Genomic DNA, 18,135 nt, shown 5'->3' with positions numbered 1-18,135 from the left:
CAAAGCCGGCGATCTTCCTCTGTTAAATCCTCTTTGAATACATCAAAAATGGCCGACGGTGCTCTGGCTGTGCTTGATGGGTCAACCCTCAAAGTGGACGATCATTCACCACTTCACCAAAACTCAAGTTCTTCAGATCGCAGTCACCGGAACTTAGAAAATGGCAACCAGTAATCGGATAGTTTTGCGGATCGGATAATAATCGGATATCCGATGGAGTCATGGATTCGAATTCGGATACCCTTAAAAATATCCGTTGGATATCGGATCGAATTCGGATATTGGATTTCCTTATCGGATTCAAATTCGGATACACCACTATCCGAGTCGAATCCGATCCGTTTACAGGTCTACTTATATTATATCGAATATGATTACTCTGCAACTACTTTCTGAGCTCTAATGCTAGATTTGGAGGCAAATAATCTCCACTTGTTAACATATGAACCGAATCCAACCTCACCTCTCTGTCTCAAAGAGAAAGCCTTAAGGTCTTGAGTTGTAATAAGCCTGTCGAAGAAGTAGAGTTCAAATTCCAAGTACTCAAACCTCACATCGATCTTGCAATTAGGGTTGGGGAAATTATCTACTCCTATCTACATTTCAGCTCGATTGGACATCGGATGACCACCCAATGAAGATTTGATTAAAACTAGATAGGGCACACTTAAAAACAGGATTTACCTTTTCCCTCTCTATTTTGGGATTTCTTCATCCATTATTTTTTCTTATACCAGACATGTAATTAGTCCCCATTTTGACTTCTAAAGAGAAAGACTAAATTGCTCTTTTATATACCACATGGGCCAACTCAAGTAATGGGCCATCTTCTACATGGAGGGAAATCCAACCCAACAAAAACAACCTCGCCACCTGACCCATCTAAGTGGAGCTCTTTGACAAGCCAGAACCCAACACTCCCAGTAAACTCATGTTTATTTTGCCAATTGAATGAGGACTCATGAAGCTGCCCTCATCAATAACTGTAGCAGTACTAGTAGTAATGTGGGGGTTATTTCAATAAACAAACCCACACATATAATTAATAGTGTTGTATTGCTGTGGCATTTGTTGCTCTCACCCAGAAGGAGGAAAATAAAGAAAAAAAAAGAAAAAAAAAGAAAGAGAAAAGAAAAACAGAGAAAAAAAAAATACAACATGTGGTGAGGGGTATTCTTGTCTATTAATAATTAAAATTTAAAAACTTTATTGTCAAAATCTATTAGTGGGTAAATTGTAAAGTAAATTGTAGGCAGTTACATGGGTAGTCAAGAATTTAGGCACAACTTTAATGTGTGCTCTATGAAAAAACTCATTAATTTATTTTATTTAATGGATATCAAAATTGGATGAAAACTTAATAATGAATGAATTTAAATTAAATGTGCAAACCAATCCAGCATCAATATAGAAACTGGATACAAGAATCTCATTGTAACAAGATGGATATTTGATCGACTAGGGACAGACATGATTCTCATTTTCAGAACCTCTTCATGCCTCGGTATGGATATAGACGTTACTTTCATTACTTAAAACCCAACCAAATCTGGATCAAATTAATGCTTGGTAGATGAATTTAAACTTATTAATTATCTTTTCTTTTTTCGTAATACAATATTCCTTAATTATCAATAACTCAATAAACAAAGAATACACATGACAATCTTCTGCAGCATAGATTTCGCATGGTGATTTTTCAAACTCCATTAACTTGCGAACATGACACATAAACAATTTGTACAGCAACACAAAATAAGGGCTTCCAACTACTATGAACCACAAAGAAATTCTTAGGTACAACACCAATGGTTACCCTCACGAGCACTCCAAAGTCTAATGGGTCCCGATCGATCATCAACGATGCTTGCTTCGGGTGTCATCACTGTAAAGCCTGCGACAAAAATAATCCATTCATGCAAAAACATATAGAGAGATTGATCGGCAAATAGCTAGAGCTTGGTTTGTTAAGTTATTTCAATAAGTACCAGTCATAAACAGTAGGGGTGTTGGGTTGGGGCTTGTCGAAGAGAGCGGCATCGATGCCTTTGGTGGCAAGGTTACTCCCAGGGTTGAACACACTCCTCCACACGTTCTCTTTTCTAGCTGACAACGGTGTAGCTGGCGTTGCCGGTGTTGTAGGGCTCCCTGGCGCCGACAACGATGATCTGCTTCCCTCTCCCCCTAATTCCTCGTTTACTGCACAGATGTTTAATTAAATCCCAATAAGAGTTAATAACTAAAACAATATTGAATACTTGAAGGCATACAAATTCTAAAGCTCATGAAATGCATAAGATCATGCTTTTTGTTCCATCTCATACTAAATTGATCTAACATGCATAATGCTCACACTAGAGTACCTGTTTTAAGGTTCAAGCGCTTGGGCTTGGTATCAGGATGAGGTCCAGCCAGAACCTCATCCCAGAAACTCTCTAGCAGAACCATATTTTCTTACAAACTCTCTCTCTCTCTCTCTCTCTCTCTCTCTCTCTCTCTCTCTCGCGGATCTTTTCTTCTGTGTAGAAGTATACGGTGTGTAGGAGCTTGGTTTGGCTTCAAGCTCTTCGATCCTCTGCTATAAATAGTGAAGCATAAATGGATTGTTTATTAAATTAAATCTAAGGTGTGATTGCGGTGGATAAGATAAGAATTACATAGGTCTTGCCCTACAATAATATCTTGTCATATTGAACGGTGTGGAAAATGCCTTTGAAGTCCTAAGTATTATTTTCTGGATTACTTAAAATATTATGATTCTAAGACATTTATGATTGGTGAGCCATCACCATCTAGAAGCGTAAAATTGCAAATGATTATCAAAACAGATTGAAAATCCATATAAAAGAAATATCTTAGATCAAAATAAGAAGAGAATGAAAGGGATTTCTTTTAATAATAATAATAATAATAATAATAATAATAATAATAATAATAATAATAAAAAAATGGAACTATATGTTAAATAGAAGTAGCTAAGGTTTGTTGAGATCTTTATACGTCACAATATCCTCTCTTGTGTTCTCTATCAGAAAAACGGAAAATCCTCCGTTGTTCTCATGGCATGAATAATCAAAAAATTAGAGAACTTCAGCAAAATGCTTATTTCTATTCGAGTGTCATGCTTGACATCTTGGCAAATCTATATACCACTAGAAGGAAATGATAGAAATTCACATCTGTGGAAAATCCTTACTTGATCTTCAAGGTCACCTAATCCACCCTCCCTTTAGATTAATATATTCAATAAGAGTATTTTTGAACCTTTAATCCATTTAATTAAAAAAAAAACTATTTTTTTCTAAAATTTGTTGGGTGAACCATATTATTTTGATTGACTGAATCCCAAATTTCATTATGTATAGTTGAAGAAGAGCTTGAAATCAGACCAATCTCCCACCCATCCATCTTTATGTAGACGGAAAGATCAATAGAGAGATCAAAGAAAGATATAATGTGTTTGTGAAAAGAGAAAACGGTATCGGTAGAGAACTTCTGGGATGAGGTTTTGGATGGGCCTCGACTTGATCAGGGGCTGAGGAGAGTCACCACCAAGCCCTTGCATTGAATGTTGATAGAGGTATGTATTCTCTCAATAGTCTCACCTAGACCACTTTTTCTTTATTGTTGTTCTTAATATACACATGTGTGTATATGAGGAGTTAGGAGTGGGAAGTAAAATGGTGCCAGGCAACACCGTTGTCAGCAAGAAAGGAGAATGTGTGGAGGAGTGTGTTCAACCCTAGCATTAATATTGCCACCAAAGCTGTGAAATTTCCCGGATTTCTAACCCTTTAACCCATGGTTATAAGACCACGAACCCGAAACTTTAGTTGGCGACAACTATGGGCCATTCGAGTTGAGTCTGAAAGTTTGGAAGTGGACCCAATGCTTGTGGATGACCCTAGTGGTGACTCTACACCTCTCCTATAATTTAAAAGTAGAGAGAAGATTAGTCATGAAGGATTTAAAAGGCGATATTGGCACGTTTGAAAATCAATGATGGAGAATCCAAATGACGAGGTAATTTCACCCAAGTGTAGATAATTGAAAGACTTTTCTTTCAAGTTAAGAATAACAAGAATTGGACCTTCGTTGGCCCCTCAACCAAGGGCTGGTCGATTGGACCGGTTGAACGGTAGGTTGACCGCCCATTGCCCAGTTTGGGGCAGAATCGGGTTTTTGTTGTTTAAAACCCTATTTAAAGTTCCTATTCTCTCATACTTGCATTTTACAATGCTAGTGTGACGCTAAGGCTAAAGGAGGTTGAGAAACCAAGGGGAAGAGTGTATTCTAACCATATAGAAGCATGCAGACACCCAAATCATAGTGAAATCATTTGAAAATGTGGGAATCCTTAAACCCTCTTCTTTAAGCATGGTTTGGGGGTTGTTCTTCACTCTAAATGTGGGATTTGGGTAGTTGATGCATGTTAGGTATAATGAATGCTTGTGTTTAGTTATATTTTTGTTTCCCTTTAGTTTAGAAGTGGTTTGTGCTAGTCATTGCGAAAGGTTTCACGTTTTGAATCTTTGAGACACTTGCGGGAGATTTAGAGAGCCAAATTTGAGGCTTTTTGATCGAAAATGAATTAGATTAAATTGAAGGTATTTTTAGGACCCTATTTCTACCAATTAGACATCCCCAAAGTTTCATTTCAATTTGACTTCAAATCGGTGGTGAAATAATGACTTTTCTTCAAAACTAGGTTAAGAACGGTCAGTTTGAACCTATTTGACAAATTAAGCTTTTGTTGGGTGATTTTGGGAACTCTATTAAAACCAAATTGACTTTTAATTTATGTCTATTAATTTTCTTACATGATTATGTTTATTTTGATTATAATCACCGACTCGGGAGTGTGACTTTGTTGAACTTTGAAGAGCTTATACTAACTAGAAAGGTGAGGAATATACTTAACCTTATCTTGCATGTTTAATGATGTTAATTAATTTTCATTATTGATATCTTGCCTTGCTATAGTATTTATTATCTTGTGAATATGTGTATAACTTTGTGCGAATGAAAAGCAAGAAAGTATGTTTGTTTCTATTTTTCAATATTCTTTGAATGATGATATGAAAATGTTTGTGGGATTGGTTTTGAGATTTGGATTCTCTTATATCTATTTACCAACTAGGGTTGTGGGTTCTCCCATTACCCTAGTGAATTTAAATAAGTATGCATCTAGACCTAAGTACATGAATGCTAGGTGTCTAGAAGTGTTTGGCTAGATAGCCTTAGAGTATTACTACTCTTCTAGTAGGGGTATTGAAACCAATTAGCCAATGATGTCAGTGGATGAGTCCTGTGAGCATCAAGCTGGCCCACTGCCATCATGAGATGGTAGATTTGCATATAATAGATAAGGGCTCATGGGCGCTCAAGACCGGTAACTAACCTGTGAGAAGACATGGAGAGTATTTTATCCATTATATGTGGATGACCAATAGGGTTAAGAGTCAACGTAGTCCGAGCTAGTTGGTGCCATAGGATACGATGACTCTAGGTGGAAAAAGATACTAAACCAAGTTGGTTGGTGCCATAGGGGAAGTATCTGGACCATACATAGTACGAGACTGTATGACGGTGCATTGGGCTTAGAATAATCCTTGACACATGCCAGTTCTCTTGCCAAAAAGTGATGTGAGAGAGTGGTGACTTATATCCCAGCCACGGAATGATGTGACTTGACCCAACAACAGAGGAGAACCCAATAGACGTCTCTTGTTGAGGGAGAGTGAATGAGACCACTCAGAGGAGATTGGTGTACTACTTAATGCATGTCTACCATAAAACTTCATGATAGAGTTAGGAGCATAATATTATAATCATTCATGTATCATATCATTATCATTAATTACATTATTGATATTCATCCTATATGTGTGGTGTGGAATCTTGTGAACGAATGCATGATATGATGTTGAGTTGACCTCACTGAGTTTTGTTGAACTCATTCCTTTTATATGTCTGTTCTATTAGAATATATTGCAGGTTATAAGGACTCCTATGGAGGATTTGTCGCCAGCAGACTTTCTTGAAGGAGTGACTGAAGAAGATGTAGACTCACATGGAGCTTCATGCCCGACAGAACTGTTCTTATGGGGTTGGATTCCATTAGAGAATCAATTTAGTTTAATTTCCACTGCAAACAAACTATTCTTCTTTCAAAAATCTAATATCCATTTTGATTAGTTTTAGATCACTTTAACTTTAGTTGTGGGATGATTGTAACCGATATTTCAGATTTTGGAATTTTATACTTGAACTTGATTTATTCTTGTCCTTTTAATTATGCTATATCATATATTATATAGATTTGTCACTGAACCTAGGTCTTGCTATGTATCATCCCCACGGGTATTTAGGTATGACTAGATCTAGCAGGGTGGGGTGTGACAAAAGCCATCGGAGCTACTCTCTTCGATAGGCCCCAACCAAACAGCCCTACTGTTTATGACTAATACTTATTGTAGTTACTTAACAAATGTAAATTACAACCATGCTTTATTTTTTGATCGAATGATTGATTTGTAAGTTTGATGGATGGGTTGTTGTTGTTGTTGCAGGCTTTACAATGATGAAACCTAGAGTAAGCGCCGTTAATAATGGATCAAGAACCATGTAATTGTCAAGTGTTGTTGTACATAAAAATTCTTAATTTGTGGCCCAAAGTAGTTGGAAGCATTTCTTTTGTGTTAAATTGTGTGATATTTATATGAATAAAAATCACAGAGTAAGAAGGTGTGCTTTTGAATAATCATTTTGAGTGACAGTGGATTGTTATGTTGTCACACTCCAACAGCGGGTATCAGTCCCACCTAACAACCCGTGGGTGCAATTAATAGTCACAAGATCCATGGTTTACCATCAATGATAATAAATGCACTCAATAATAATCAAGGGTAAGAATTAATCCAAATAATTTAATAAGGGCCTGGGGAAAAGGGGAAAAAATCAAATCAAAAACAAAAAACCAAAAAATTTTAAAAAAAGGGGGGGCCAAAAAAAAATTCCCCCCCCCCCCCCCAAAAAAGGAATTACATAAGTCCAAAACTCCAAAAAGAATGAGTCAAAGAAAAAGGAATAAGTAATGTGTTCCGAAATTTGTAGAGTTCATTGGAAGCAAAAGTTAAACTAATTCAATTCGATTCTTTTAGTTCTCTCGAGGGCAATGGTTTTTTCTTCAAATTTAGCAATGAAAGGAGCCATCCAGCTTTCCTCCACTGACTTCTCAAAATGTCAAGCTATTTGCCTCTTTTTGCTATCAATGGGTGCTATAAGCACATCAATGAAGGGAGCCATCCAGTTCCAGGTTCAAATGTGATTCCTTCTACCAAGTGGTTTTTCACATTTTACCCAAAAGAAAATATATAAATAAAAGATTTCATATTTTTGCTTTGACCCAAAAAAAACACACACAAAAAGGTTGAGTCAAGCTTCATCGATCTTAAGCTTGTGGATTAGGCGTTATCTTCCCTCTCCACCGGAAAAAAAAAATTACAAATTGAAAGGATGGGTGTTTCATGGAGAGCCGGCTAGAATGGCGGATGACATTGAATCATTGATATACTTGACTTGGCCATGTTAGTATAGTTCATATTTATAGAGAAGCAAATAATGTTGCTGATTGGATGTTGAGAATACTCTTGGAGCTGCAAAATATTTTGATATTTTTTCCGGATTTCTCCGTAGAACTAGAGGAGAACTTCCAGGCAGACTACCAAGGCTTGGCCTGATTAGACTTTTTCTTCATTCAGGTCTTTGATTCTGTTTATATACCCAAATCATGGCAAAAAAAAGTTGTTATATAGTAAAATAGGTCTAGAAATACCAAATGTTAAGTTGTATTAAGGTGGTTACAGTACCTAGATTTGATAAAATAAAGCCAAAATTTTAGAATTGTTTTTTTTTTTTTTTTTGGATAAAAGATCAACTCTATTAAAAAGGGTAAAAGGAGACTACAAGGAACATAAAACACTCAAACTCCCAATGGTAGTTGCACCCACTACATCTATCGTTCGGTAGTTCCTTATCAAGTAGAACACTCAATCGAGAGATCACCTTCTTTAAGAAAATTGACCACACAGTTACAAAGAGAGAAAATCTAACTGAATAACAACAGCACAAAACTAACCAACCAATGACCAGATTAAAAGAATTGATATCCTGGTCTTTGCATGGCATCCCAACCTATTTTGGATTGCATAAGGGCAGACCATTTTATTATTTTTTTCGAAGTCCTCCCTATTGCTGGTTTTTATTAAGCAATGAAAGAAACAATATCAGTTTTTTATATGACAAGAATATTTATGAAAAAGGCCGAGGTTGGTCTTGCATCTTGATATATTTTAAAAATAGTATCGTTGGAAAACGAGATTTAAGGCTATGTATGTTAGCTTCCTCAGGTAACTATTTTCCCAACTATTATACATAATGGGCATTAACACGAAATGCAGTTGTGAATTGAACAATATAATTAGCCTTGAATAGTGGAATCGACATATTTGATGATTTGACCTGGGTATGTAAGCGTTTTCTGAAAGGAAAGTGAATCTTTAGAGACATAATAAAGAATTTAGAGAATCAACCACATGCAGATCCACATCTAGTGGATTCTACCCAGATGCGTTACATGTATTCACATATTATGTATGAAGCACAATGTCATCAAGAAACGAGGATCAATTTCAACTAGGGTTTCTCCCATTGCTTTCTTTGGGTATAAGGTCCGAGATTCCATCTACCAATTAATTATTTGTTCTTCTTTAGATGTTTTACTTGTACTAGTAAAAATATCACGTGCAAATGCACGAGGTATTTATCAATCATCATGTATTGACCATGGAAGTTGAATGGCCTATGCATAAGTGAACCTTAACAACAGCTAAGGTTGGAATTTGGAATAAGTTTATCTTTTGGATGCATGATTTTGATTAAACGTTTTTAATGCAGTTTTTTCATCCTTAATTAATATTTCTTGGTTTTCGGAAAAAACTCTTCATATTCCTTTAATTGGCTGTTAATGGATTATTTGAAAAATGAGAAGGAAAGAAATTAAGAATTAAATTGACTTGAATAAGTTCAAGAATTTTAATTAACCATTATAGACATTATTTATTATTAATACCAAGGTTTAATTGACTGAATGCAGAGGGGTATTGGGGGGAAATGAAATGTAGCTGTCTCCCTTGAGTTCATACTCTGATAATAGTAGTATGATAGTATGATATATATGGTGTTTGCTTTGATATGAATAATGTTACAACTTACAATGGCTCGTACATCTAATATTTTAGTATAAAGATTTGCTAGTTATTATCCTAGGGTTTTTTATAAGCAATTTTCTTGATAATTTCATCAGAAAAACATAAAGAATTATGCAAATCAATGAGAAAAGAAAATTAGTTATCAAGTAATTATGTCAAAGAAATACAGGAATCAAAACCCAAAAATTGAACTAGATCAAATACCCTGATTGTGTTGGACCAAATTTAAAATGGTTGAATATGAGTCTCGAAATAGTTTATAATTTAGATCTGGTTTGGGTTTAGATCTAATTATAGGACTGGGGATTTTGCTTGGAAGCAGCATAATTAATGCACTGCTTAGTGCAGCTAACAACCCAGTTGGTCGGTTTCAGATTTGATTTAAATTTGGACGGATTTATTAATCCACATCCTAATTGATCAAATTTAAGGGAGTTTGAACAATTAAACGGTCTAGATTTAAATATAGAACAAACAGTGAATTTAGGCTGTTGGCTGCACCCACTAGCGCATTAATTACATTGTTCCCAAGCAAAATCCTAGGATTGGCATACCTAATCAATCTTCTTCTTTTTTTGGGTAGAAATAGGTATATATATTTACGCATGACCCACGCAAAACCTCACGATTACACAAATCCAAGAAATCAGGATCCAAACTAGGTCAAAGAGTTCGGCACGCAACGGACACAACCTTTCTAGCAAAGAAGTCAGCTACACCATTGCACTCCCTTTTAACAAAACAAAAAGAAACATTCTGGAGTCGAGACGCAAGAATCACCACATCTCACACTAATCAAATCTTGACCAATATAGGGCTCTAAGAATCAAGATTTCAAGTCTCTACTGGTATATATTTTATTTAGTAAATATAAGTATTTCACACATTGACTTCTTGTTTTCACTACACGCAACTTGATTTAGTGCTTGTTCTTTTACTTATCTAAATCAAGTATTTTTTTTTAAAAGAATTTCATATCTCTTGCTGATTGAGTATTACAATATTAATATTTGTCATATACTCAGAGAATCAAGACCCATCAAATGTAAAACAAGACTGATGCAAATTATATATTTTAATCTTTTTATGATAATTTATTTTGTTTGATGGGTATCAGAATTGGATGAAAACTTAATAGAAAGATGGAATTTAAATTAAATATGCTAACCAATCAAGCAACCATATAGAATCTAAATACAAGAACTGCATTGTAACAAGATGCATATCTAATGCAATAATTTATTTTGTTTGATGGGTTAGATATGGTTCTCAATTTCAGAACCTCTTCGTGCCTTTGTATGGATCTAGAGATCTTAGTTTCATTGCTTACAACCGAATCCGGACCAAATACTTGGTAGATGAATTTAAACTCACTCATTAATGGTCTTTTCTTTTTTGGTAATACAATATTCATTAATTATCAAGAACTCAATAAACAAAGAATACACATATTACAATCTTCTGCAGCATAGATTTCGCACGGTGATTTTTCAAACCCCCATTACCCTGTGAAACTTCACATAAACAATTCGTATAGCAACACAAAACAAGGGCTTCCAACTACTATGAACCACAAAGAAATTCTTATGTACACAACCACCGATAGATATCCTCACGAGCACTCAAAAGTCTAACGGGTCCTGATCGATCATCAACGATGCTTGCTTCGGGTGTCATCACTGTAAAGCCTGCGACAAAAATAACCCATCCATGCATCAAACATTTAGAGAGATCGATTGGCAAATAGCTAGAGCTTGGGTTGTTAAGTTATTTCAGTAAGTACCAGTCATAAACAGTAGGGGTGTTGGGTTGGGGCTTGTCAAAGAGAGCAGCCCCGATGCCTTTGGTGGCAAGGTTACTCCCAGGGTTGAACACACTCCTCCACACATTCTCTTTTTTAGCAGACAACGGCGTTGCCGGTGTTGTAGGGCTCCCTGGCATCGACAGCGATGATCTGCTTCCCCCTCCCCCTAATTCCTCTTTACTGCACAGATGTATAATTAAGTCCCATTAAGAGTTAATAACTAAAAAATATTGAATACTTGGAGGCATACAAATTCTAAAGCTCATGGAATGCATCAGATCATGCTTTTTGTTCCATCTCATACTAAATTGATCTAACATGCATAATGCTCACACTAGAGTACCTGTTTTAAGGTTCAAGTGCTTGGGCTTGGTATCAGGATGAGGTCCAGCCAGAACCTCATCCCAGAAACTCTCTAGCAGAACAATATTTTCTCACAAACTCTCTATCTGTCTCTTTGATGTTTTCTTCTGTGTAGGAGTATGGGGTGTGTAGGAGCTTGGTTAGGCTTCAAGCTCTTCGATCCTCTGCTATAAATAATGGAGCATAAAATGAATTGTTTATTAAATTAAATCGAAGGGATGATTGTGGTGGATAAGATAAGAATTAAATAGGTCTTCCCCTACTATAACATCTTGTCATATTGAACGGTGTGGCAAATGCCTTTGAAGTCCAAAGCGTAACTGATGGAGACAAGAATTGCCTTTTGATTTTTTTTTTTTTACCTACAATATTATGATTCTAAGACATTTATGATTGGTATCATTATCAAAACAACAGATATGGTTTGTAGAGATAAAAAGGAACTATATATTAAATAAAAGTAGATAAGGTTTGTATAGATCTTTATACATGACAATATCTTCTCTTGTGCTCTCTACGAGAAAAAAAGGAAAAATCCTATCTTGTGCTCGGGCATGAATAATCAAACAATTAGAGAACTTCAACAAAATGCTTATTTCTAGACTAGTTTCATGCTTGACATCTTGGGAAATCTATATACTTCTAGAAGAAAATCACATACATTAAAATCTGTGGAGAATCGTTACTCGATCTCCAAGGTCACCTAATCCACCCTCCCTTTAGATTAAGACGTTCAATAAGAACATTTGTTTATTCTTTAATCCATTCATTAAAAAAAAATAATAATAATAATAAAAAAACATTTTTTTCCCTAAGATTTGTGGGTGAACCTTATTATTTTAATTAATTGATTCTCAGATTTCATTATATATAGCCATAGCAGAGCATGAAGCGTAACAACCTCCCACCCATCCAGCCCTACACGGAAGGAAGATCGACGGAAAGATCAAAGAAAGATAAACTGCGTTTGTGAAAAGAGAAAATGGTATTCATGGAGAATTTCTGGGATGAGGTTTTGGCTGGCCCTCGACCTGATCAGGGGCTGAGTAAAGTCACCACCAAGCCCTTGAACCCTAATAGAGGTATGCATTCTCTCAATAGTCTCACCCAGATCACTTTTCCTTTATTGTTATATCGTTGATATACACATCCATCATATGTATGTAGATGAGGAGCTAGGAGAGGGAAGTAGAAGGGTGCCAGGGAGCCCTACAACACCGGCAACACCGTTGTCAGCAAGAAAGGAGAATGTGTGGAGGAGTGTGTTCAACCCTGGCAGTAATCTTGCCACCAAAGCCATTGGAACTGCTCTCTTCGACAAGCCCCAACCCAACACCCCTCATTGTTTATGACTGGTACTTACTTTAGTTACTTAACAAATGTAAATTACAACCATGCTTTATATTCTGATTGAATGATTGATCTGTAAGTTTGATGGATGGGTTATTGTTGTAGGCTTTACAGTGATGAAACCCGGAGTAAGCACCGTTGATGATGGATCAAGAACCATGAAATTGTCAAGTGTTGTTGTACATAAAGTTTCTTAATTTGTGGCCCAAAGTAGTTTGAAGCATTTCTTTTGTGTTGATATGTGTGATGTTTATATGGATATAAATCATGGAGTTAAAAGGCGTGCTTTTGAAGTATTAATCTGTAGCAGTGGATTGATATGTACTCTTTGTAATTATTGTGTTTTTGATAAAACCCTAATGACTTCACAGTTTGGACTTGACTTGAGAATTGAGATCAACCTTCTACCCACTTTAATTTCTAGTATGACAGCAAGAACACCCTTGGATACATTTGACATCTGGGATCTATTTGTTTCCAGGTGAAAAATAAAATTTTAGTTGTGAGATGATCGAAATTCAAGTCCGAATCTATTATCCCAAGGAAGGAGTGAACAGCTCTCCACACCAATAATGACTTGGTAAGTTCCCACCTCTATCAATGGTGTGGAGTTGCAACCTCAGTTCCTTTGAGGTAGTGGAATCAGACTTACCTGCGAATAATGCTGCTGACTGGATGTTGAGAGTACCCCTGGTACTATAAAATACTTTGACATTCTTTCCGGATTTTCCACTAGAGCTAGAGGAGAACCTCCGGAGGATTGCCAAGCTTCGCATGATTAGTCTTTCTCTTTGTTCTGGTCTTTGACTCCATTAATACCCAAAACAAGGGGGAAAAAATTGTTACATAAAAATGTAGGTCTAGAAAATCCAAATGTCAAATGTGTATTTTGGTGTTCAGAGTACCTATATCTGATCAAATCAAGTTCTATATTTTAAAAATGACTTTTTTTTTTGTTTGCCAACCTCGGTTTTCAAGGTTTTGCCCTGACTAATCCGTTGTTCGATCCGGGTTGCACACCTAGCTGCGGTGGGTGAGTCTACCAGCAGGGATTTTTTGCATCCATAAGGTTCGATATCGGAACCTTGCTTAAGCGGACCAAGTTGTTTTTTTTTTGGACCAAGCTGTTTACCACTTGGACCAACCCCATTCGTAAAAATGACTTTTATTAAGCAACAGAAATAACTATATCAGTTTTCTATGTGACAAAAATATTCATGAAAAAGGCCAAGATAGGTCTTGAATCTTGATGTAGTTTAAAAATAGTATTCGTTGGGACACAAGATTAAGGCTATGCATCTAATCTTTCTCAGGTAACTATTCCCCCCCCCCCCCTCCCTCCTTTTTTTCCTTCCCCTTTTGGGTAGAAAAAAGAAAAAAGAATGCAGTTAATACAAAATTTAGTTGCCAATTGAACTATATAATTAGCCTTGAATAGTTTGGGTATATAGGTTTTTTCTAAAAGGAAAGTGAATCTCCAAAGACATAATATATGTGAATGCATATAAGGAATCCATATTGAATCTATCATAGGTACACATCCACATCTACTGGATTCTATCTAGATGCGTTATATGCATTTTCCTAATGCATTTGTGTTGACTGTCATGTGTAGAGAAAATCCATTGGAAGGTCTCAATCTCACAAGTAAACAGTGATGCAGGAATGAAATATATCAAGAAGGGGGTCACCATCTGTAAAGATTGCAAGGACTTAAAAACAAAGCTCTTGTCACACAAGGTCGGATATTTCAAAGGTATCACTGGAGGGAGAGATCCAGTAGTTCTAATCTACCACATCTTTCCTTTGACTTTTAAAAATAAATTCATGATTTCCTTATATCTTTATGTATTGAATTTGTTATTTTAATCATTAAATTTGACTATTTATAGCAGAAGAAGAAGAGCTTGTAACCCAATCAAACCCACCAGGCCACACCTCCTCTTGAGAGAAGGAAGGTTCAAAGGAGAGAGGGAGAGTGTGCGTCAGTGTCAACTAGGAGAAGAAATGGTTTTGCTAGACAGCTTCAGGGATGAGGTTTTGGTGGGCCTTGACCTGATCTGCTGGGGTTGAGGAATGTCTTTTTTTTTTTTTTTGGTGAAAGCAAAGTTCATTGATTAGAATGGGGACAAGCCCCTAGGGTAATTACAACCTAACGAGTCTAAGAGGAGAGGCCATACCAAACAAGTTGGGACAGAGAAGGATAGATAGTAGTCTTGCGTTAAAGCCACCTGCTTGGCAATTGAATCTGCAGGAAAATTTGCCTCCTTATGAATATGGGAGAAACAAATCCCCGCAAATACAGTCATTTTGTCACGGACATCATTAAGGATGTGATACACCTTCCATGGAAAGGTTTTCGACATTGTGAGCATATTCACTAGTGCTTGGTTGTCACTTTCTATAAGCACATGTGAAAACGACAAATTGGCACACCAGTGGAGGGCTTTTCGAATGGCTAGAGCTTCAGCCACTATAGAATCCTGATAGCCACACCCTTCTCCAAAGGCAAATATGAACTTACCTTGAGCTTCTCGAGCTATTCCACAAAAACCTAAGAGTTTTTTATCGTTAAATGAAGAACCATCAACATTTACCTTTATATAAGGATGCTTTGGAGGTAGCCAATGTATATGGTACGTGATCGCCTATCTTGGGTTCGGACGTTGAACATTGTCTGTAAAGAAGAAACTCCAGGATCTCCCAATGATCCCCGCTACTTGTGCTGGCATGGGGAGTGCAGGATTATCAATCAAAGTAGTGTAACAGTGCCACAACTGCCAGAAACTGAGAATAATTCGCAAACTAAGAGCCTTGTGAGTGTCTGAGTGGGAGTAATGGTGTAAGAGTGTCCGCAAATGAGACTCGATGCACATTGCCTGATTCATGCTGGGGAGGGATAACTCACTCCAAACTCTCTTTGTGTATTGGCACTGCAAAAAAATGTGATCCACTGTACCATCTTGCTAGCTGCAGAACATGCATTAGGCCGAGATATTGCATCCCCTACTGAGAAGAAGATCTGCAGTAGGTAGCTTTTGCAGCAATACTTTCCATGCAAAATGTAGTACCCTTGGGATTAATGATAATTCCACAACATTTTCCAGTGTGCATTGGAAGCTTGTTCTATACCTGTTACTTGCTTTGAGTGTTGCAATTCATATGCCGATTTGACAGTAAATTCCCCGGATGTAATCAGCCTCCAGATTAGGCGATCTTCTGCAGGTTGGGTGGGAAGTGGAATGTTAATGATAATTTGTGCTATCTCTAGTGACCACCATTTTTGTACCATCGACCGATCCCACCTTCGAGAGATAGGATGGATAACGCTGCAGACTGTTTCTGGAGATAGGGTAGCGAACGGAAAACATCCGTTATCCTTTCTTACATTTTGGATCCAAGGATCTGTCCATGGATTGATGTCATGACCCATGCCGACTTGTTTAAATAGTCCTACCATGATTAGCGGCCTATCTTGAAGCAAAGATTTCCATCCCCATGAAGTTGAAGAGCCGGCAAGAGCTTCAAGGAAACTAGTGGTAGGGAAGTACTTGTCCTTCATTAATTTACTCCATAGAGAAGAAGTTGGTTGAACCAATTCCCATGCCTTCCGAGACAGAAGAGCCAGGTTAAGATTATGCAAATTCTTGATGTTTAGCCCTCAATGAAGCTTTGGCGAAGGCCCAATCCACCGTGTGCACCTTTTGCTTTGACTCCGAGGACCAGAAGAAGGTATGAGATGCTTGTTTCATCATACCAATCATGGAAGAGGGGAGTTTGAAACAAGACAGATAATAGGAGGGCAAAGCAGTGAAGGTAGATTGGATCAACATTGTGCGGCCTGCTACCAAGAGAAATTGAGATCGCCAATTTTGTAGCCTATCATTCACTTTTTGAAGCAAGGTGGAGCAGTGCTTCTTCTTGAGTTTACCAAGAATTAACGAAATTTTGAGATACACGTCCAACTCTGAGGTAGGCATTATATGGAAGGTGGTAGACAGCTCCGTCTAGGTTGAAGTAGAAGTGCTGGGACTATAATGAGCTCATGTCTTGGTGAGATTCAATTGTTGAACCAACTCGAGGCAATAGTTTTGTATTATGTGTTGAAATTGCGATGCTTCGTGCTTTGTAGCTTGTCCAAACAAAATCAAATCATCAGCAAAGGCAAGATGCGAAAGCCTTTGACCACTCCTAGAAAGTTGTATGCCCTTTAATCGTTTAGTTTGTAGTGCTGCTTCAAGATGAGACGTGAGTACTTTGGCACGCAATACAAAAATATAGGAAGATAAAGGATCCCCTTGTCGAAGGCCCCTGGTTGATTTGAAGTACGGGAGTGGTGGAGTGGTGAGCCATTCAAAAGTATAGAATATTGCGGTGATGTGATGCAGAACATGATCCATTGAATCCATCTTGGTGGAAAGCCGTAATCCATGAAAGTTTGAGAAACAAATGATCATTCAAGACGATCATATGCTTTACTCATGTCCAACTTTACTGCCATTAGCCCCTTCTTCCTCTTCCGGTGTAGGTGAATTAATGAGGAAGAAGGGACTAATGGCAGTAAGTTCAGTTCTCTGCTACATTAATTCCTCTTCAGGTGTTGGGTTCAGGTTTGTCAAAGAATTCAGTTCCGATGCCTTTGGTGACAAGATTGCTATGAAAGACCCGGTTGGCTTTTGCAATTTCAAAATTTCTCTGCTACATTAATTCTTGTGTTTGTTGATATTGGGTACACATTAGGATTGGGAAGCAAAAGGGTGCCTAGGAGCCCAACAACCCCAGCAACGCTGGCAACACTGCTGTCAGCTATGAAAGAGTTCAGTTCCAATTTTCTTTAAACATAGCCTCAGGTTTCTTCGTTTTCCCAAATATGTCCTTCTTCACTTCTTGTTGAGTAAGAATCGCCAACATTTGAACTTGCCATAAAATGAAACTGATGCTTCTGTCAAATTTTTTAATATTGTATTGCATTGATGTAGAAGCTATAGATGTATAGATCAAAAACAACCAAGAGCTCTGATACCAGTTTGTTGAAACAAGCACCACAAAATATCAACTCGAAAAAGAAACAAAAACAAAAACACACTAGATTTAATATGGTTCATTCATCGATGGGGTATGCTACGTCCATGAGCGCAGAAGAGTTTTCCACTATGTAGAAGAAGAACATAAGGAGATCTCACAACCAATTGTCAAGAATGGTGTTACAAGAATTCTCACGGAAATCCTAATTGAAAATCCCAAATCTTTCTATAATGTGGTAGGCAAATGTAAGATACATATATATAGACTCCAATTGGGTAGTTGGGTGGACCTATCGGCCCAAGCCCTCCGCTTCCACCACAG

General features: G+C 37.1%; 1 protein-coding gene and 1 pseudogene across 1 annotated transcript; one reads left to right on the top strand and one right to left on the bottom strand.

Annotated features, from left to right (window-relative positions):
* Positions 1–1,584: 1,584 nt before the first annotated feature.
* On the bottom strand, positions 1,585–2,457 carry LOC149004867 (auxin-repressed 12.5 kDa protein-like). The gene is made up of 3 exons (XM_089169233.1): positions 2,364–2,457; positions 1,989–2,199; positions 1,585–1,894 (listed from the first exon to the last, which is right to left on the bottom strand). Exons 1-3 carry the CDS (start codon positions 2,446–2,448, stop codon positions 1,858–1,860), a joined length of 333 nt encoding a protein of 110 aa, XP_089025359.1. The 5' UTR covers positions 2,449–2,457; the 3' UTR covers positions 1,585–1,857.
* Positions 2,458–12,421: 9,964 nt separating this feature from the next.
* Positions 12,422–12,931, top strand: LOC149004866 (dormancy-associated protein homolog 1-like; annotated as a pseudogene).
* The last annotated feature ends 5,204 nt before the right edge of the window (positions 12,932–18,135 follow it).

Source organism: Hakea prostrata, chromosome 9 (assembly GCF_041222555.1).
Source record: "Hakea prostrata isolate BN-2017 chromosome 9, UWA_Hpros_2, whole genome shotgun sequence".
NCBI classification, from domain to species: domain Eukaryota; kingdom Viridiplantae; phylum Streptophyta; class Magnoliopsida; order Proteales; family Proteaceae; genus Hakea; species Hakea prostrata.
Note: the sequence above shows the minus strand (reverse complement) of the source record. Positions and strands in the feature narration are given on the sequence as shown.

Bases quoted from the DNA above. Each gene is read 5' to 3' on its own strand.
- LOC149004867 (XM_089169233.1), bottom strand. From the start codon at position 2,448: ATGGTTCTGCTAGAGAGTTTCTGGGATGAGGTTCTGGCTGGACCTCAT. The intron at 2,200-2,363 runs GTACTCTAGTGT...ACATCTGTGCAG, and splicing joins GCGCTTGAACCTTAAAACAG to TAAACGAGGAATTAGGGGGA. The intron at 1,895-1,988 runs GTACTTATTGAA...TTTTTGTCGCAG, and splicing joins ACCCCTACTGTTTATGACTG to GCTTTACAGTGATGACACCC.